Raw genomic sequence first — 21933 nt, forward strand, 5'->3', positions numbered from 1 at the left:
CACGCAGCCGGGCAGAGTTTGCTTTACTTCTCTCTACTCACCTAAACCACCAAGGATTAGGTTTTACAGGTTGGGCTGCAGTGGCATAAAGCATCCTTCCTCTACAGGAGAGTCACTCACTCGGCTGCCCTCCTAAGCAGACCCACGTAAGTGGGACCTACCAGGTCTGGATGAGAAGGTCCATGTTGGTTGTGCCCAAGTCTTCCCTTTCTTACAACAGGCTCACAGCTCTGGGACAGCCCCACCACCCGCTTCCACCAGCGGTGGAGAGAGAATCATGCTCCATGGGAGCAAATCTCCTCTCTCCCTTGATACACTCTGCTTGCCTTGATGGCAATTCTTAAAGCCGATTTTTCTAGAAGCGATTAAGTTGTTGCCTGCGTAGTTAGCAGCCTTTCTTGCTCAGCCGTCTCCCTACGAGACTCTGAATCATCCAGAACTTGTCAAGATATTTTATTTTTTCTGGGTGTTGATGTACTTTTAATATTTAGATACATTCCTCCACTCCCAAGAGCACACTTGGAGGGATTGTGGGAGGTTGGCTGGTTTGAAGGGGCTAGGCACCTGGGAGTGTTTTTTATGCCTGGGGAGCATCAGCTCACCAGCCTTGCCCACCCTTTCCCTTCCCCATCACGGGTATGATTCATCGTCCCGCATGGATTCGCCTGCACTCTCTGACATCACTGGTTAAAAACAACTCCCACATCCCAATTTATACAACCCCACTAGCCAGTTCCCTCAGTACTCGGTGTGGCTGACAGGCATTTTCCTTTGCCCCCAGAGAAGCATGCCCTTCTCGAAGCCTGTGCCACCCAGGCTCCCTTCCTGCAGCAGAAGTCTCACCTGCAGAAGTGCTGGTTATGCTCCACACCCAGGTCTTCCCGGAGGTGCTCTGGGGATGATCGCCGAGTCCTGAGGGCTCTGTCTCATGGGCAACTTGCAACTATTGGAGTATTTAGTTTACAGGCATTTTAAGCTAAAGTTGAATACAAAGACGACTTATTTACGTATGCATAAGCCCCCCTCAACCTTGAAACACAGAGTAAGTTTTTTAGGACTCTGTGTGTGTCGACATATTAATAAATAAACAGGTAATTTGCAAAGATCCTACCCCAAAGTGACATTAGCAAAGAAACCGAGATCTTACCCAGAAGAAAAGCAAATATTATTTGAATGGGTCAACAATGAAAGTAGTAATCTTTGTACTCAGCAGCAGGGCTCTACAGAGGCGGGTGGGACGTGGCAGGGCAGCAGAGCTCCTGCCTGCAAGGGTCTGGGCAGATGGCAGGACCTGCAGCAAGGCTGCGGCCGTGGCGTGGGCTGGGGCCAGGGCACGGACCCTGCTCTGCCGCACATCGGCCACGCTCCCCAGGACGGCCCCGCAGCTGGGCAGCACTGCAAGGTAAAAGCAGGACAGACACTGTCCTTAGAAGTAAAACAAACCAGAAGAAACAAGGCGGGAGATAAGCACTGAGCGTTATGCTATGCATGGGAGCAGGGCGAAGGCAGTCACTGCTTCCCAGGCGCCGCAGCGAGCGGCTCCCCGGGGCTGCCAGCCCCCGGCATGGGGACGCCAGTATGTCCCAGTGCCCACACACCTCCTCTCACACAGCCGAGGCCAAAATCAGGACAAAGCTGTGAAGAAAGCAACATGAAAATTACCCCCCCAAGTAACATTTTAAATATCACTTAAATTATATTTAAATAGTATAAATATCTATTGCCATCCTTCATACCTATTGTCAGCCATATTCTCTTACACTGGAGTTTGAGGATATGAAAATACTCAGATTGTGCCCTAAGATATTAATGTAAGATCATCACGCAGACCAGTAGAGAAAAATCAGCAGAGATTTTTGCTTTGAAACTAGCAACACTTCAGTTTATTAGCCTGGGAAATTAAAAAAAAAAAAAAAAAAAAATTCAAGTTAATTATCCCAACCTCAGATGGGCTGAGTCATTGATTCCCTCCAGTGCCACAGGACTATCCACTCCCAGAGGAGCTGCACTGACAAGGGGCTCCGGGGTACTTACTTGCTGATCCCTCCAGCATCACGTGCTGGCGGGGGACCCTGACGAGTAAGGCTCCTGCCCACAGCTCCTGCATCTGCACCCACCTCCAGAAGCGATGCCCAGTCATGTCACCAAACTCCCAGAGACAGTTTGAGGTATCAGCTCCAGAATAAAACAGGCCAGCAGATGAAGAAAGGGGGTAATGAAGAGAATCAAAGTTTCACTATACTTACGAAAAAACATTGATAAGAGTTCCGCCTACTCGGTTAATACAGAAAGTCTTTTGCTGCAGTCCACACATCCTTCCTAATTTCAAAAGATTTATAAATTATGGGTAAGATACCAGATGTGGAGATGCTACAAGTGTTTGAGATGTATCAATCTTTAAAGCTATTTGTCTCCGAAAACTACGAGAAAGGCCTTGGCAACATAATTAAAAAAACATAGTAAGGAAAAAAAATAGGGCAAACAAGATACTAATAGGTTTCTTAAGTGGAGCTGGGATGAAAACCAAAGCTGGACTATTTAACAGTGGAAGCTGGGTATAATTTTCTGAAGCCTCTGCTAAAGGTTACCGCACCAGTGTCCTTCACTGTATAAAGTCACTGTTTATGAGTAAGGAGCCCTTACAGAGGTTAATCCAAAGGCTCCCGATGCCAGGAGGAAAAGCTCCCTTTGCCTTGCTGGGCTTTGGCGCAAGTCCTGACTCAGCAGCTGGCTGCACGTGGTGGCACAGACCGCGGCGCTCTGAATGGGAAAGCATGCCACGGCTCGCTCTCCCCGCCAGAAAGCTGGCACACAGCCGCTCTCGGCAGCGATGGAGGGCAAACACATGGGCAAACTCCTTCAAAAGAGAGGATCGGGAGTCCATCGATTGCCGGTGTTCCCCGTGACATTGCCAATGCGGCTGGCTCCAGTTGGACCCGGAAGGCGAAGGGAATACCATAGGAAACCTGGAGGTACAGCCAGATGCAAAGAGAAAAATAAGAGCATGGAAGAGAAACAACCAAACGCTTTTAGCAATAAGTCTTAATTAAACAAAAATTGAAAGAAGCCGGGGAGTACACTGTAGTCTCAACCTGAGGTGAGAAAGGAAATGTCAAATGGTGTCAGCCTGTGGTCTCAAACAGACTTTCTAAGGCTTTGCTGCACTGAATCAGCACAGGAACCTGCAAATCACAGTGGGCTAGAAATTTCTAGCACAATAAAACTGTTCTAAGTACTACTGGAGCTTTCTTGAAAAAGTAAATAAACAGACAGATGGAAGTAATTACAATCCGAATGCTTGAGATTGTTGGAGTGCAGTTTTCAATTATCCCAGATTAGCCTGGGCCCTAAAAACCCATTCAAATAGCTAAAGCTACAAAAGAGGAAAAAAAATTCACTCCTGGTGTGAACAGGTGGGAGGCTCCTGGGCTCTCAAACAGCAGCAAGGCCTCTGGCCCAGAGCTGGTATCAGCAGCAAAACCCACCATGCACGCACGTGGGGCTTCTGCACGGGCACCGATGCCGGCACCCATGGGGCTGCAGAGGAGCGTGCTGCGAGCCCGTGTGACACAGCCCAGCACTCCCAGCCTCACAGGAGGGCCGAGGCCACGGAGCGGGACATTGCTCCCTGCACGGGGTGAGCCAAACTGGGGTGGCTGCACTGGGTACCGCAGGAGAAGTTCTGGCAAACACCCCCTGGCTGGGGGCATCCTAAAGCCCATCTCCTCCTGCCTGCTGGTCACCCCTGGAGCAGGACCGAGAAGTTATCTCACTACATTTCCTTCAGCTGTATCAAGTAGGGAATTCTTACTTAAAAAAATAAAAGTTAAAAATAAACTGCTAATAATAAAAGTTTAAAAAAGAAACCCACCATGAAACTTCTTCCCATATGCAAGGAAAAAAACCCTGAGTTGCAGATTTCTCACCCAAACCAGTTACCTCCAGGGTGCCCATTGCTGTTGCTGCTGTCGCCAATGACACCAGTTCCAGAAGCCATCCGAGACACAAGTGATTTTGTGTGGTATTTCCACAAAGGCACAGCTATCATCAGGTAGCAAGTAACTCTTAAAAAGAGAGAGAATTGGACACATGCCTGATGGCTAAGGGCTTGCTGTTGATCCGCATTAGGGTGGGGTTTTGTGTTTCATGGTAAAAACCCATGAGCAGCACCAAATGACCGCAGCTACTCTGCTCCGGGCCCTCCAGCCCCCAAGAGCTGGCCAGTGCCACCAGCCCTGCAGCTCCCCACGCCTGAAGCTTTGAGGAGCGTGATGTCTGTGAGCCCCTGTGAAGCTCGTCCCAGGCTCAGCATCCCTCCCCGGCGCGTCCCTGCACTTGCTCCAGGCAGCCCTGCCCCAAGCCACAGCCGAGCCACCGCACAGGGCCCTGGCCCGGGGCAGGGGCACGCCAGCGGTCCCAAAGCACATGCCTGGCAGGCGGGATTAGACAGATTTCTCTATTGTTCAAAGTATCTCAGCTTCTTCTTCCCTAACGAAAAGAGAGCTGATGTAAAATACGTTTCTTCTTGCACCTTGGCCAATCCTTCCCTTCAAAGAGCTCTGTCAGGGTAGGTAATTTTCCAGCTGCTTAAGACTGGATAACTGTCTTCCGCTAACTCTCCATTTTCTTTAAAAAAAAAAAGAAAAAATCTGTAGCTGATCTAATTATAAATATTGAAAGGTTTATTTAGGCATATTTTCCATTGTGGAAAACACAGGGAAGCTCTGAAAGACTGGGGGGGGGGGGGGGGGGGGGGGGGGGGGGAGTGTGTGTCTGGCTACTTATTACAACTTAATAGTGTAACATTTTTTGCCTACCTGACACTTTCTAATTTGTCCACGTCATTCTTGTGCAAGAGCCTGTCACGTTATAGTGATTTAAATAAACAGCACCCTGTGACAGCAGGCCCAGAGGTTCACAGCACAGCAATTTTCCCTATGTACCATTTTCGGCTAGAGGAAGAAGAGAAGATCCTTGTGGAAAGATGGCAACAGCAGCTCCAATCTGGGATGTATCAGCAGCTCCTTCTTCCCAGGGTATCTGACCCACGGCGGAGGCTGCGGGGCCGCCTGACTCCCGGCAGCCGTCACGGCCGGTGGCGGCGTGTCCCAGCCCGCACCCAGGTGCCACGGGCGGAGCGCGGCTGAGGCCCAAAGGGCTCTTCACGAGAGGCCAGCGGAGCGAAACGCGGCTCAGGGCACCGCACCGCCCGGCACACGCGCGCCCCGCGCAGCCGGCCGATAAACACGGGCGTGGGGCTTCGCCTCCTTGCCGAGCCGTCGCTTCCCCGCTGGGCATTTGAGCGCAGCCGCGGGGCCGGCACCGCGCCCGGCGAGGAGGAACGCGAGGCCGGCACCGCGCCGTGGCCGGCCGGCCTCGCCCGGGCGCGGGAAGGCTCTGCCCCGCCAGGCCGCGGCCCTCCGCCCCTGCTGCCCCCGCCCTGAGGCGCCGGGGCCGCCCGCGCCCGCCCCCGCCCCGCTTGGCCCGGCGGAGCGGTATGGCTGGAGTGCCCTCTGCTTGCCGTGCCCCGCGTACACCGGGCACAGCAAAACGCGGGGGAAGGCGTGAGCAGGGCAGGCCGGGCGCTGCCAGACCGGCCGCCCGCCGACGGCCCCCGCCCCCGGCGCAGCCGGACAGCGCGGCTGGGAGCGGCCCAGGGCGGGAAAAACGGAGGCACGTTAGTTCCGCACTGCGCAAAGACGTACGGCAGCGCCGGGGCAAGGAAAGGCTCTAGGGGAGGAGGAAACACGATACGCAGGCTAGGAGCAAGCCCTAAGGCGGCAAAGCCGGCGGGTCCCCGGGGCACGGTGCAGCATCATGCCCTGCGCCCGGGCAGCGGAACGGCTCGTCAGCGTTCTGGAGGCGATCAACCACGCGTTTGCTGCGGTACGGAAGGGCAGGGGGCGAGTGCAGTGCTTGTCAAACCCATCGAGGCTGCTGCTCATGTAAGACATCAAAGGGCAACTCCATCCCTTGTTTAATTTCACTATAGAATATTTAGACTAATGCAGAAAGAAAGGGGTGAAGATAATGTAAAATTGGGTTTGTTTGGGTTTTTTAATCAGGTTTTCCCTTTCCCGCTGAGCCGGGGGCTGCTGCAGTCCAGCAGCACTGGCTCCTCACAGATCCTCACACCAGAGGCTGAGGACAGCGAGCCTTTGCTTCCGCTGCAGGCACTTCCCCCATGGGGTCCTTTCCGTCCACCCAAATTAGCAGTGGGCCCACCCTTCCACCAGCACCAGCAAAGGCAGGGTGGGGCACACCCCTGCGCAGCCCCCTGAGCGCGGTCTGCTCCAGGCGTCAGTCACAGGCTCACCCTTCCAGGATTTTAGAAAAACTTAGCTAGAAATCTCTGCCAGTCAAGATTTACAGAGAGCATCACGCCTCCTTTGCAACCAATCCATTGTATCTACATCTAGCATAGTCCAAATTTTGTAAAACAATTAACAAGGATAAAACATCAGTTATGGAAAAGACCATGCCAGAAAGATCTGATGGGTGTGTGGTATAATGAAAAGTTACTGGCAGAAAATAAAGGTGATAGAAGTAAATGGAAAAATTATTTAAAAGCAAGTATCCCTTCATACCACTGAGAAAAATTCTGGAGAGAGTCCCAAATCTCATTTATTTATGAAAACACTATGAAAATTACTGCAAAACACATTATCAGTGGCCCATCGATGAATATAAACAGAAGCAAATACAAAACAAGCAAATCCCAGGTAATGGAGAGCATGTGAGGGCACAGAAACTTTTCTGCATGCTCAGTGGAAACACCATAATTGCAACTGGAAGGACCACTAAATTTGAGCAAATTAAAGTTACCTTTAAATTTAACTAAATCAAAGCTCTATCCAGAACCCACAGTGGCTCCTTGGGTTTAGGCTCTGAAGGAAGCCAGCCCAGGGGAAGCACATCCCATCAGCAACACAAGAGACCCATGACCTGCCATTCCTGGAAAACATCACATAATCCATTATTAGACACATGGCAGAATAACTACATGGGAGATGTTTTCAAAGAAATATTTATCAGGTTTATCAAGACTTCAAACAAATAAAAATAGGTCTCTGAAAGAATTATTAGCACATGTTGGTCATAACATCCTTGGCGAGATGTAAAGCAGTTAGGCAGAAACCACTGCTGCCCAAACGGCCAGGCCGACCACAGGTTGACCTCTCAGAAACCACCATACCCCAGAAACTCCATGCTAATCTCCACCAGGCAGGGACAACCCAAAAATCTTCTGGCCCTAAATACCAGCTCTATTCCACCTTCCTGCCCTGTTGCAAGTCACCTACACAGCATTTGCTTGGGCATATCAGTGAGCGTGAGTGCATACGTGCATGCAAGGATCCTAGTAGAGCTGCACTAAATCACAAATTTTTCAGCCCATTTTGATACAGAAATTATTCTTGAAAATCTACCTTTCCCTCCCCCATTGTTATATGGCTCTTATGCAACTTTGGCAAGAAGGGGGAGGAAAGCGGATGCGATGCTGAATAGCCCAGATTGCTCATTGGCATTCTCAGTTTTCCTGATAATTTTGTTACGCTACTTCAGCTGGAACAGACCAAGTCGTGAATTGCAACAAAATTAAGCAAAACAGTTTCATTTCCAAGAAGCCTGGCAGTAATACTCAGTAAATGCGGGTGAGAAGCAGAGAAGCAAACTGATGAGACGTAAAATTCTTAACGAGTTTTAGCAACTAGTTTCTTTACAGCTTGTTAAGCATCCACAACCGACCTTCCAACTACATCAAATAATGGAGACTATGCTTTCCAAGTCATTCTTAAATCTTACAAATTATACACTTAAGCTTTAAAAACAACTATAGATACATATGGTACTAGGAATAGTATCAAAATTACTGAGTTTGCAGCAAGATCTTTGATGTAAATCTCATTTAGAAAAAACTGAACTGCATCTGAGCAGGGTCATCAAGGTAAATCTCTAAATCAAAGTCTGTATTAATTAGCTAACCATCCAGGACTTTTTACCAGGTTGTGATACAGTGAATGGGCATTTAATACATTGGGCATTTAATACAATAGACCCTCACTTTTGCTATTAATATTTTCATATTTCAAAATGATGCTACTTTCTCCCTTACCCTCTCTAGGAGCCTGAAGTAGCAGAAACTCTATGGAAACATAAGGATCTATATCAAGATCTTGCCATTTCAGAGGGATTAAAGGACACTATCCACCAGGCCTGTTGCCAAACAGTTACTGTGATTGCATACCAATGGAAAAGTTCATATGAACTTTTCCATTAAAACCATTTATGTTGTGAAGTTGTCTCTCAATTACCTGGAAATAATTACCACAAAAAAAAAATCAAGCCTGCCACTAATAGAAAGCATTACAGTTTTAGAGAAGAAAAACCCCAACAACTAAACACACACTTATAATAAAGTAGGAAAGGGCGTATCAGAATACATGGATATTCAGGGGCTAGGGATTAAAATGTGGATGTGGCTTTTTCCTGCTCTTGCACTTAGCAGTGCTGCATAATCCTCAAGTCTGCAGTAAAGCATCTTTTTGACATTACATGCATGGAATATTCCATTATAGACAGCTGTGCCACTCTTTCAGGTAGGTGTGTTCACAGCCAACATAACCCACCTAGCCCAACAGGAAAACGATGGTTGCTTTTCTACCAGCCATCTCATACGGGGGACCAGGCAGCAGTTTGGGGATGCCCGTCCAGGACCACAGGCTGACGCAAGTGGTCCAACGCCCAGCCCCCTGCGAAGGCTGCAAGGTCTTTACATCAGGGAGACGGACAGTTAAAGCTAAGCCGTGTTTGCCACGTAAAGCAGGAACTAAGTGCTGAAATGCTTGGTTTAAACAGATCTATAATGATATTTGGGATTAAAATCCTAGCTACTCGCTGAAAGTTACAGGCGACTGTTTTAATACTTAGTAGCTTCAGCAGAGAAAACATTTACAAATTCTCTCTGAAATTTGAGCTACCTGCACCTGCTGTCCCTCCAGCCACAGCAGCTGGATCCCACCCGGACAGGCACAGGCATGCACACCGACTTCTGTTCCAGCCCAGAAGTTCAGCTTCAATTATCCATGTGCAAAAGCTATCCCTCCTAGGAACATTTAGTACTTCCCCAATTTTCACTGGCACCTCAGAAGGCAGGTGAAAACTACTCAACTCTTTCATCCCCAAAAAGAAGTATTTCTACCATTGCCTCCCCTAGCACAAAGAAAAGGCGTATTTATCATCTGTTCCCCTAGCTTGCAGAGTGCAGACAAATCCACTTTATTCATATGATTTCTAGGGAAAAACAGGGGCAATTTTCTGCACCATTTGCCTCTCCATCTGCTCTTGCCTGCAAGAAAACTTTTTAAATGGGAGGGCAGGCAGATTCCCTCCACCTGGCTACAGCCGGCCAGGATGCCCAGCGGGCCAGGACGCCCAGCGGCAGCCCCTGCTCAGTGAAGAGCAAGGCCGTTTCACCATGCGATGGCACGTGAGAACAGCTACAGCTGCAGAACTGTAGCACTGGCATTGTTCTTGGTTTAGCTTTTATTGCCAAGACAGAAACCGTATATACACAGAAATAGTAAAAGATTTGCAAAAATATTATTCCTAAGAATTAAAATTCTTTTTTTTTTTTTTTTTAACAAATCATTCACTTTTCAACTATTTGGGTACTCCCTTTCCCTCCTGCCTCCCCTAGATTTTTCTGGTGTAGATAATAATAGCAACTCAGGACTTCAATGTTTTTATTTGTAATTTTATTGTACCTATTATTTTGGATCCTGTGCCTCTCCAATGGCTTCCTTAACATAGTATTTTCTGAAAACTAAGGCTCCTAAAATGGTTACATGTTTATCCTTTCTGAAATTAGTTGCTATAATAAATTACCTACTATAATAGTTCAGAACTTGTTTACTTCCCTTTATTAAAGGGACCCCTAAAGGCATTTTAGCAGCTGCGCATACCAAGGGGGGGTGGGGGGCGTGGGGTGCCCATTAAAGTGTGTCATATTATCCTAAATGAACTGGAAATAAAGAAGTTTTCAGTCTTAAAAAACCCACTATTTTTGAAGGAAAGAAAAACAAACAACTACTTCGAATACAACTGAAAATGAGGAAGCTGGAGCCTTCTCATGGCTGATTAAAGGGATAAAAATAAAGATCAGCTATGTAGCAGGGAAGGCTTGACATTTAGCCAGCACTATGACCCTAGGCATCTGGGGAACCTGTAAATACAGACCCAAAAAAAAAAAAAAGCCACCAAAAAGGCACCTATTAAATTGAGATGCCTCCAGGTTGGATGGTTACCAGCAACAGTTTGTGAGCTTGTAATCAAAACCTTGAATTTTAAGTGCTCAAAAGCTCTTAAGAAGTCCAGTTTCAAGCATCTAACATCTCTTTGGGGTCAGACCCTTCAAGCCCACAAACTTAAGGAAAATTAAACACCAAATCTAAATCCTAGTACACCCGGATAGTGGGGGGAAAAAAAAAAAAAAGGCAGCTTACAGCTTTACATAAGGTATTACCATAGCCAGTGCTCTTAAAAAAGGGTAAATGGCAGATCATATGCAAATAAAATAGACAAAGCAGGATGGTAACTTTCCTGTAGTGGAAACCCAGGCTAACCTGATAACTAGTGTTCCTGCATTACCTTGAAACTGCCACATTTATTTTGAATATTTGACAAGACTTAAAATTACAGTTTCAAAAGGCGAGTTGGCTAAATTCCCACTCTACCAGGTATCACCTCTGCTCCTGAATTAGCAAGCCTTGCACATAAGAGTGATTACTACGCAGTCCAGATACATAAACTTACTACCAACAACATTAACATATGGAAAAACACATCAGCAATATCTGCATAGCACAAATGGCCAAGTAGTCAACCAGAATATTCACTACCTGCAAAGCACAAGCACATGGCTATTAACACAGAAAACTGTCAAGATACTAAACACAAGCAATGCAGGGCTTGAGTCTTTTGCAAAAGGTTACCAGCAACATGAAGCATGGAGCAAAACAAAAGGACTTGCCCACCATCAAACAGGTTTCCCTGGCAATGCAACATTTTGAACTATTCTAACCCACTACCCTTCCTAAACAGCCATGTACTTGACTAAGGTGATTTAAATTCACTAATTTACAACCATAAATTATCTAGGCTCAGATAGATAAAAAATGAAATGCCACTTAAAAAACTGGACGTTTGGGGCCCGATTTGTGAAATTAATTTTATTTTTGAAACATGATATCCAATTACAAATAAATAATTCATACAATATAACTCAATTAGGATATACAATGTTCAGGCAGTTCATAGTAACACCCAAGATCACACTGAAAATGAGTTTACATTAAATAACCCATTACAATAATATACAACTGGTCATTCAATTAATGTTTCAGCCTGGCCCAAGGTGTATGCGAGTTGAAGATTGTTTCTCTTACCAGTAAAGAAAGATGTACGCAATTTTATACCGAGTCCCAAGTAGTTAATACATTACATTAATAAAAATTAAAATGCTGCATTGCATCGCCTAAATGTAGTTTTAATACAGAATAAAAGCTTGTGAATTTTAGCAGGATAAACGTTATTGCAAAGGAATCTTATGTCCTATAGCAATTTCTGCATAAACTTACAAGCTTTACAGGACGTTTTTAACGTATGGTTTCAATTCCATACCCTTCTCTGCATCCTATCTTTAAAACCAGTAGGACGTAGGTATGCATTATGTTCTTAGTCTCAGTTGCACATTGGTTTTCGCTTTCATTTCAGCAAAATATTTTACTGCTAAGATACAGCTTCCCATTGAGGTATGGTCCTGCTTGTGAATAAACTGCAGTAGCAGCAGCAGCAGTAAACTTGCAAGGTCTTTTCTGACATGTAATTTTTTTAATTTCCTAACCTATTCCAGAAACTATTCTCTGCAAAGAACACTTATGACATCTAAATTGAATTTTACGCTAAAGTCCTGAAATATTTTTACATAATTGTAGGAATTTAAAGGAGATTCAGAGCATCCTTGGAATTTCTTGGTCAGTCATTTTTTATAATGAACTATGTAAATTTTCACAACAGAGTAAGTAGCTACAATTTCCAATGATTCAGAGTCCTGGGAAGTTTATATTTACAAAAGCTTTGTTAAACACCCCCACCCCTTTTGGGGCCCCTCAGGTGAGGTATGTGCCCCTTGTTCTTAGTTTGAACTCTGAAAGACTGTTGAAAAGTTACAGCTCTTTCCATTACAAAATTCCCCTCGTGATGGAGACCATTACTTCCAACATGCGCTTTTCCTAGTTTACTCTACAGTTGTCCACAGCCTTTGGGACACGTGCATCCATTCCAGCAGGTACTTTTGTTGTTGTTGTTGTTACACTGGGCACGGGTGGACACAAAAAGAAAAAAAAAAAAAAAAGGAGAAAAAGGAGAGACCAGCTAAATTCCTGGCTGGCATGTACTGCATCTACACAGGGTTTCAGACTCCCCTAAAGTTGTCTTTTTGCTCAGCAATGCAAAAGAGCACAGGGTGAGAACATGGTGGCAGCCAAAAGTATCTGACAGGCATACCAGTCTACAGGACTAAGACTGCTGGAGCAAGGAAGCCCTCCATCTCAACAGCACCTGTGACTTACCGTCCCATTATAGCCCTGGCCGATTAATGAGAAGCGTGGGCACCCACGGGGCAAGTGGCCTCAATGGGACATGGAAGTACTCAGAATCTAGCAGTATTAAAGTCTGTCTTTTGTTATAAATCAAAAGAAAAAAAAACACATACTCATCACAAATATTTTAAGCCCATACAAATACTTTTAAAGTCTTCCTATCTTCAATGCTGAGGCTAAAATTAACAAACTGCTTTATTTTCACATTCTGTAGAAGAAATAAATGTCTACAATGAATCTGATGTCGAAAGAGGGAGGAACTATACATATTGACATCCATTTTAAATATAAAAAAACAGAACTGTAAAATCAAATGCACAGTTAAGACTGCAACCCAATGTTGTGACTGGATTAGAAGAAAAATTAATACTACTATTTCCAAACCATTTTAAAAGTTTCATGTATGCAATTTATCCAAAAGTGGATTTAAACCCTAGCAGAATAAAATACTAACTTCAGATTTCTTCTGAATTAAACCAAAAGCAGATTTTCTTAAATCTGCTGCACAATGCACCAAGTGATATACCTAGTACTTCAGCAATTTATTAATTTTCACTAAAAATCACAAAAAAATACTTGAACAATGTACATCCTGTGCTGAGTGCAAACTATTTAAGAACCTGTTGATGGAGCACAGATACAAATGTAAGTATTAGTAATGTCTAATATATCGTGTGACACTTCCCTACACACTTGGCAATTTCCACATTCGGATTCCTCAGTCATTTTCCAACATTAGTCTTATCTCTATTTGCCAGAAGGTTTTAATTTATGATCGAGATATCTGAAGGCATTAATCTCATAAATGCAGTTCCAATTTCTTTTTGTTGCTTATATTTCCATTTGACTAGTTACACCAAAACTCACCAAATAGTAACAGTTTGTCAGACAGCAGCAAGGGAAATCCATGAATAGTGGGAGAGATGGTAATGTAACAAAATACAGCACAAACCTCCTCATCGTTTCATCAAAACTAAAGTACAGGGAACCTACTTGATAACTTTCGACTCCTATGAAACTGCTTTCTATAATCAATGGAAAGTGTTAATTTCAATAATATGTCAGAATTTTTTAAAATGATAATTTGTATATCAAACATCGCCCAAAATTCCCATGTCACAAATGCTAACAGCAGGAACTCCCTCCCCCAAACAAAGCTTCTGCCATTCTGAATTGCTATATGCTACCACAGTAGGGTACTAAGTGAGCATCAAGACCTTGACTTTTAGTAGTACAAGTAAATGATACACATGAGAGAATCATCTCCAAATTAAAGCCATTTTAATATTTGCTCCATCACAAAGTTGACTGATGTATGCCTTTTCACATTCTCATGTAACCCTGATTAAAATATTCTTTCTAGAAATATTTTGAAAATAAAATTCACATCTGAAACAAACCTAAACACTCTCACTGAAGAAAAGATCCCCCATAGTTCTTCAAACAATATTCACCTATCTATAGTAAAACAGAAACTGAGATTCCTTCCCAAAGAAACAATTGGGTTTAACAAACCAAGCAACATAAATAACTCTGGCTGACAAATACTTCAAATATCTGTTTTTAAAGCAAAAAAAATGCTGAACAAAAGAACACAGAATTAAAGGGAGATTTTTAATGGCACAAAGGGCAGCTAGGCACTGTGTGAGCTGAGAACATAACTGTCATTATGACTTTAAAAATCCCCCCCAGTAAGATTTGGGTTGCAACTAGGGCAGAACAGGGGTCTTGCCAGACTTTCACAAACAACAAAAGAGCAAACCCAGTGTAATGTCCAAACCTAACGAGAAAAGACAAAAGTTGTTACAGTCCCTCTGCTAAAAGGACACCGCCAAACTTACAAAGTGTTAAGTGAAATTAATGCTGAGAGTTCTATTAGCTCTACACATTCAACTACTGGATGAAATGGTCATGAGCTATTTAAAAAAGGAGCTTCTGTATTTGAGAGATTATTCTTGGGTTTAACTTCTGCTGTGTTAATAGCATCTTTTGTATTAAACAAGCTTTAACTAACACCTGCAAGAGTACCTGCCTTTATGCAGAGCTGTGCCATCTCATTTTCAGATAAAAATAAAAGTAACCATTAGGCACATATTGAACGTGTATTACACAAGCTGGAATGCTAAACATTTTCTCCCTCAGATTTAAACAGAAAAATAGCACAGCAGCAAATAACCTGGTCCTCTGTTCAACAATGATCTTGTTACAAGCATTTTCAATGTACATAATGTCACAACATCAATACCTTTTCTTTAAATAATTAAGTAAAAAAAGGCCCCCAGTATAACCATTTCTTATATAGCCAAGTTCTCTCTATATACATCCAAATTTTAAAGATACAAATAAAACATTATACAGGATTTATAAATGTTTAAAAACTTGAGGCTTCAGAATCATGGTTTCCCAAAAAGACTCGGGAAAATCAACAGACTGACAAGGTAGCAGAGAAAACTGGAAAAAAGGAGACAGACACAAGTTTTCTGCCGTAACATTTTACTAAACTTGCCAGTCATCATGGTGATGTTATCAGAAATAACAGTTTAAGCTACAAATGAGGAATGGTGGTTTTGTGTGTTGATCTCAAGTGTCGAGACAGGCAATTCAAGTATTTTGTATTTGATCCAAGCTCATTGTAGCAAAGTGGCGCAGAAAAAAATTATTTTACATTTTTTCCATACATTCGATCAATGTCCATTTGATAGTATGCCGTAAGCTCTTTGCGTTTTAGTTTGAATGCATCTGTCACTAGACCAGTCTCAGGGGTCCAAGGATCAGGGCTCAAACGAATTTTTACTGGTATTTCAAACTTCTCCAGATTAGCTGTAAAAATAAACATTTTTAATACAAAAAATAAATGTAATCATTTTTCTACAACTAAGCACAAAAGGAGGAACCATATTCTCACACAGAAAAGCATGTGACATAAATGAAGAAGCGCCCCTCAAACCCCACCCCCATGGCTAGCTTTGAAAACCCGTGTGGTCACAAGTAGAGTTACAGGATCCACCAGTAACTGTTCGCCAGTTTCCACAGAAATACTGAAATAAACCCCAGCTGTTTGGGTATCTGTGCTGCTCCCTAACTTCAGAAAAGCCTCAGTGCATGGAAGTGACATCCTCAAAATATACACTATTGTATCAGTGTTATTATACTCATCTTCTGGAGATAAAAGTCTTAAAATCCGTACTACTTAAGCTTGGGAAAAAAAAAAAAAACAGGGGGGGTTCTGTTTTTTCCTGATAGTGCTAAATTCAAGGAAAGTAAGTTCATATCATAGCTGTTCCCCTTACTGAAACAGAACAGTGCTCTGCATGTTATATCTTCAGCACAAAACACTATATCATTTGCAAGAGCTTCTGCTATAGTTCCAGACATGAGAGAAGAAAAACAAATAACTCTTAAGAAAAGTAATCAACAGATAGGCAATATTAAAAAAAAATCTATTTTCAGGTTAAATTAAAACAATAAATCCACAAATGTATAATTATCCTGTGCAACCTGCCATTTTTAGATTTTCCTGCACCTTTTACTCCCCCAACATTAAATCACTGGGCTTGGGAGTTTTTTGCAATTTAGCACTAAAAAAACATAGTATTACTTTAAAAGTAAAGCCTATGATACCAAAGTGTAAAACAAAACCAAATATAAAATAACATCAAAATGTGTAAAAATGCCTCAGGATTAAATAAAATATTCTATTTCATCAGTTTTAACAACATAATTAATTCTCTTTACAACAGTTAGTGCTGCACAAAAAAGAAGAGGAAAGCAACTTCATACATCTCCCCATTGCAGCAGCTTCTTAGAATGACTTTGCCCGTATGTTCCATGCAGTGAAGAAAAATGGACTAGGGACATGGGGCAAGGAAAAAAAAAAAAAAAAAAGTCTGCTGCAGTATTAAGACTGCACTCATCATAAGAGTATGCTCCTGTAAGAGAAGTCTGCAAATATAATAATCACAGAGGTTAATATATTCACAAGTAATATGGAGAAGAGATTAAGTTTAACAAGATAAAGATTGTTGGAAGCATAAAGTTATCCAGGATAGAAAAGATGAGGACAAATTGCTAAGAGGTGTAGAAGGACATCATGATACTGAGTAACTGCAAAACAGACAGCAGAAAACTTTCATTGCAGAAAAGTGTAAAAGAGGATGCATATAAAACAAATTTAACATCCACAATGACCATTTAAAAACATTCTGTGGCCATAACTGACAGCTTTATGAAAAAAGCTCAAGTGCTTAGTAACAGTCAAAAGCAAAAACAAGGCAGAAATTATTATGAAAGAGCAAACAAAATATCACTGTGCCACTCTAATTCTGCAGCAGAATAACTAAGTAGACTACGAGCAATTAGCATGAAAAAGATACACCTGAGGGGGAAGTAGAACAAACACTGAAAAACATCACGACTCCCATTGTGACTGTTCACTGCCTCTTCCCATACAAGAGCTTGGCAGAACCAGATTGAACTAGCAGACGGCAGAGTTAAAACAAACAAGAGGCATTTCTTCACATGAACATAGCTGAGCTGTGCAACTCCGCACAAGGTAGTATGGATACTGATACAGAATATTTACGTAACTTTAAAATGCAACTAGAAGAGTTAATGGAAAAGTTTACTGAAAATTATTAACTACAAAGACACTGCTTTCAATTTAGGAAATCCCTCAGATGCAAGTCACTGGAAGCTAGGAGAGGCCCTGTCACCATGGGCTTATTTCAACTATGCATAGGTATGTAGCATATGAGACTGTATGATAGCATGTGAGACTGTATGATACCCAACACACATATCATGGATCTACAGATGACCCATATTCTTTTGAACCAGCAGCTAAGGCCAAAAAGACACTACAGGAAATCTTAAAGAGTGCCAGATACACACACACATATATACACACAGGGAACTGAACTGAGCTTGTTAAGTTTGTCCTGTTTTTATATTCTTTCCTTAGCTATTGGCCACGGTTAAAAAAAAGTTACATGAACCAAAAGGACTGACTCAACTAATGTTTTGTTGTTGGGTTTTTTTGTATGAAAATTTCACTTCATATACGTTCTATGAAATGTACACGCTCAAGGAAGTATTTTTAGGGCCTATGCTTATCTGTTTCACAGACATTAGGGTCCACAAGGTTAATACTATCTACCCAGCTACTCACCTGCCATGGCAGCCTCAGCTAGCACCTTCAGTACCTCTTTTTCCATCTCAGGACTGTTACAGATCTCTTCCCAGGTTCCTTTAAATCCTTTCTTTCGAGCTAGTTCTGCGAGCTCCTTTTGATTTGGCACAACAAATCCAATGACATAAGAATGGAAACTGAGAAGTATAATGTACTTTAGTATGAATTTTGTTAAGTTAACAAGTCTTCAAAAATAACATTTCAAGTTGGGGGATTTGAACTTCATACAGAGATATTGCTCTTAACAGTTGGCTTTTGTTCACCTGATAATCTTTCTGACATAGTATACAAATTACGTTTGCCTGCTTAAAAGTAAGTAGGAAAGAGAAGCTACTTACCTTACAGCAACTGGATTGCTTCAAGGTGTGCTGTCCATATGCATATTCCACTGTGTCTCATGCTCAAAGCTTTGGGGAAGCAGTACCCATACGATGTCAATGCGCCCTGCCTCTCCTCATGTTTTGCATCCCGGTATGAAGACTGGTGTGCGGCTTCCCTACCTCAGTTTCCTCTCAACTGCAGAATCCAGTTACTGTAGAGGAGTAGAGGACTGCAGTGAAGAGGGGTTGGAGAGCAGGTTGTGGAATGAGCATATGCACAACACATCTCAAAGAACGCCTGCTTCTGTAAGGGAAGTGACTTCTCTTCCTCTTTCAAGTGATTGTCCATACACTCACTCTACTGTTGGCAATCTTTGTCTGCTCCTGACATGCCTAGAACGTACGAAGCTGCGATCTCAAAGTCTTTGGAAAACACCAAAGCACAATTCACCCTGAAACAGGTATTCACAGTTTTTCAGACGGTGTAAATTTTAGGGAAAATGTGACAGAACTTCACATAGCAACTCTACACATTCTAACAAAGCAGATCACAGAATCAGAGAGCTGAAAGCTATCTCACAAGGTCATCTAATTCATTCACTTGCCTCAAAGCAAGGTCAGCTACATCTAACAGATGTTTGTCTAACCTGTTCTTAAACATCAGGCAAACGCTAATGCCAATGCTTCACTATTCTTGGCATCAGTAAGCTGTTCCTCATGGCTATTCTTCCTGACTCTTCCTCTCTGCAGTTTACATCAGTTGTATTTTCATACAGCCAACAGTCAGATGTTCCTCTCCTTTCCACAGAAGCCATTTATTTGTTCACAGACTGGTACTATTTTTTTTCCTTCTCACCTTTCTAGTCTTCTTTCCTTTCTTAAGTTTCTTTGGGAATTTTAGCAATGCCCTTTCCTCCTCAGTCATGCATTACAGATCTCTGCCCAGACGTTCCCATTTTTCTTTTCGAAGACTCTTTCTGGACTCTTTTCAAGAGGTCCAACTTTTCTGAAGCGTTGCATATGAAACTCAGACCCTTTAATGCTTGGTAGAGCAAAAAGATCATTGTGCATCTTGTAGGCTATATATCTGATTATGCCATATTGTTTACCTTCTTATAACAGTATAGCACTTGTTAACTCATGTCAGCTCCTACAGAACTGCTACCAGCTGGTGATCCTCATCCTGTATTTTTGCAGTTTATTTAGGTGTAAGTATAATTTACATTTCCCCTCTTTAAACTGACTGCTGTTTTCAAGCAAATCTCCATCTAGTCAAGCTTTCTCTGAATTCTAATCCTGTCCTCCACAGTACCTTTGGTCCTGTCCCATCTTAACTATCTACAGATTTATTAAATCTTTCCAACTCTCTCTTTCACCAGACAGATCATTAATGCAAAACACAGAACCTTAACCCTGGTATGGAGATTACTTTAGCGTATCCTTTAAGGTCTCCAAGATAATTTTAAAATACCAACTCTAAATACCATTTTGGTTACTGTACATTGCAATTTTCTCCTTTGTTACTGGTATGAATTATAATGGGCATCTGACAGCAGCTGTGAAGACTGCACAAAAGTCCAGTACAAACACAGGCTTCCCTGGCATCATCTGTCAACAAGCTCTGCCTGTTGGCTTACTTGAAACCGTTCTCATTTTTCTCTTACTAAGAACGTACTTACAGAAAGTCTTCAGATTAGCCTCAGTATCACTTACTGCTTGCGTCTCACCTTCTGTCTTTGCCTCTCTCCAATTTTTTTTTCCCCACACACACTCGTGCTATACTCTGTATTGAACCCTCGTAACTTTGTCTAGGGTCTACTCTGTAATGTATATGTATTATGTATGAAGGCATCCAGAACACAAAGGACTCTGGCACTTTCATCCCTGGTTCCTGTAGTCTTTTGACATGCTTAAGGTCATGTCCAGCAATATCACCAGTGTCTCCAGGGATAAACAGCATATAGAAGTAATCAGTTGGCTGGGTAAGCCTCAAACTTTCGGTTCATCTAAAATTCAGCCTCTTGAGTAGAGGCATACTTCCTCTGGACAACGGGTTCATCCAGCTATGCTTTTTCCTGGAAAGAGCATCTTGGACCTCACAGCTCCCGGAACATGTAGCTTTTCATTCTGTACCGCTAAGTTAAATCTTCACTTGTTGCAGTTCAAATGCTAAAGCACTGTGTCTTCAGAAGTATCCTGATGATTACATCTTCTCTCTGGAGCAGCTACTTCCCTCTCCACTACTGTTCCTTCTGCAGATCTTTTGAATTTGCTAGCTTCTTCAGTCTTGGAGGTCATAACAACAGCATGAAGGAAGAAATTTTCACAATTTGGTCCTCAGGACCTCCTTAAGTCATCTCCTCCATGCTAAGAGATTTTGCCGAAATGTCTCTCCTACGTTAGGCATCCTCATTCCCTTGCTGTGCTTGAGATCCTACCTGAGTACGGCCCTCAGACTTATGGTAAGAGACATATACAGTGGCACTACATGTCGATACTGCCACTTCTATTCTGTAAAGTCTGGTCCTTATCAGCTCTCCTTGAGCTTCCTGCTGAGTTTTTTTGCCACGTTTGTTCATTCCTCAGGTAACTGAACTACTAATTTTCCTGACATGATGCTCGAGACCCACTGAATGCATCTTGGATGGGTGAAGTGCTGATAAAACAGTAGGAGACTCCTCTGAAGGAGCCCTTATCATGATTCCTTTCGGCAAACATTTTATTCCTTATCTCACTGAGTATTTTGTCCGAAGTGATCAATTAATATAGCTTTTGAAGCAGAGATATTGTGCAAGCACTTTTGATTCCCTACTCAGGGAACCTTTGCACCCCAAGCTCTAAGGTCAAATCACAGATTTAATCCATTTGTAAAAGTCTGTCCTCCTTGTCCTTTTGCATGTGGGAGATAAACCAGCTACAAATGAAGGACTCCTCTTGCATATGAGATCAGCCAGGCAAAGTGTAAGGAGAGACAGGATATAAGAGACATCATAGGCACTGCTAATGAAAAAGTCTCCAAGCTCACACTGCTGAGGTGAGTATATACCCACAATGAAATGTGCATATGGACAATCATTCAGAGAATCTGTGTTACATGGCTACTTATGCCAAATTACACACATTAAAGTATTAAGAAGAAATACAGCAGCAGCAGAAATACCAATCTGGAATGTACTTGGACTCTGTTTATAAATTACCTTTAAAAATTGCTCATAGGTTTTCCTATTTTTAAGTAATAGGCAAGACACAGACTATCAGAGTCAAGTGCCTGTCTGGCAAGTGCATTTTAGCCTCCAATGTTATGTTGACCTGGCAAAATTAACACAAAATTTGATAGTATAATTCCAATACTGAACTTCAATCCTAGAACAGCAGAAATCACCATCTGTAGGAATCTCTTTCTCCATAGACTACAGAGGGTGCTCAGAACAGGCACATAACCTCAGGCACTCAAAGCAAGCAAACATGAGACCCACCCAATGGGTCAAAACCACAAAGAAAGCTTAATATAATGGAAGTTTTCTCAGCAGTGGTATGCCCAATGCATGTTAGCCTACTGATCCAAAACTGAAGTTAACAGGATGACTACCATTACTTAACACAAAAAAATTACCACAGAGAACCAGGTGAACAAACCAAAAGTTAATTTTCTATTTATTACCACTGAGCAATTCTCTGGTATGCTTGTCCTGGCCTATTTCAATCAAAGTTATCAAGTGGGGCTTTTTTGGCCATACTGGAAATCAGAATATTTCTGGTTGTTCAG

General features: G+C 42.7%; 1 protein-coding gene across 10 annotated transcripts in view; it reads right to left on the reverse strand.

The window, feature by feature from the left end:
• Positions 1-13923: 13923 nt before the first annotated feature.
• The window catches only part of ACSL3 (acyl-CoA synthetase long chain family member 3), a 52178-nt gene continuing 44168 nt past the window's right edge, over positions 13924-21933 (reverse strand). For 9 of the 10 annotated variants that reach the window (XM_075507362.1, XM_075507361.1, XM_075507360.1 and 6 more), the window contains 2 exons: positions 17827-17984; positions 13924-15479 (listed from right to left, as the gene is read on the reverse strand). In XM_075507362.1, the coding sequence (XP_075363477.1) occupies positions 15316-15479; positions 17827-17984 (322 nt within the window). In that variant the 3' untranslated portion in view covers positions 13924-15315. Of the gene's footprint in view, positions 15480-17826; positions 17985-18095; positions 18380-21933 lie in introns of those variants that run through there. The other variant, XM_075507363.1, reaches the window with a different exon arrangement.

The sequence above is a fragment of the Mycteria americana genome, chromosome 7 (genome assembly GCF_035582795.1).
Source record: "Mycteria americana isolate JAX WOST 10 ecotype Jacksonville Zoo and Gardens chromosome 7, USCA_MyAme_1.0, whole genome shotgun sequence".
Lineage (NCBI taxonomy): Eukaryota > Metazoa > Chordata > Aves > Ciconiiformes > Ciconiidae > Mycteria > Mycteria americana.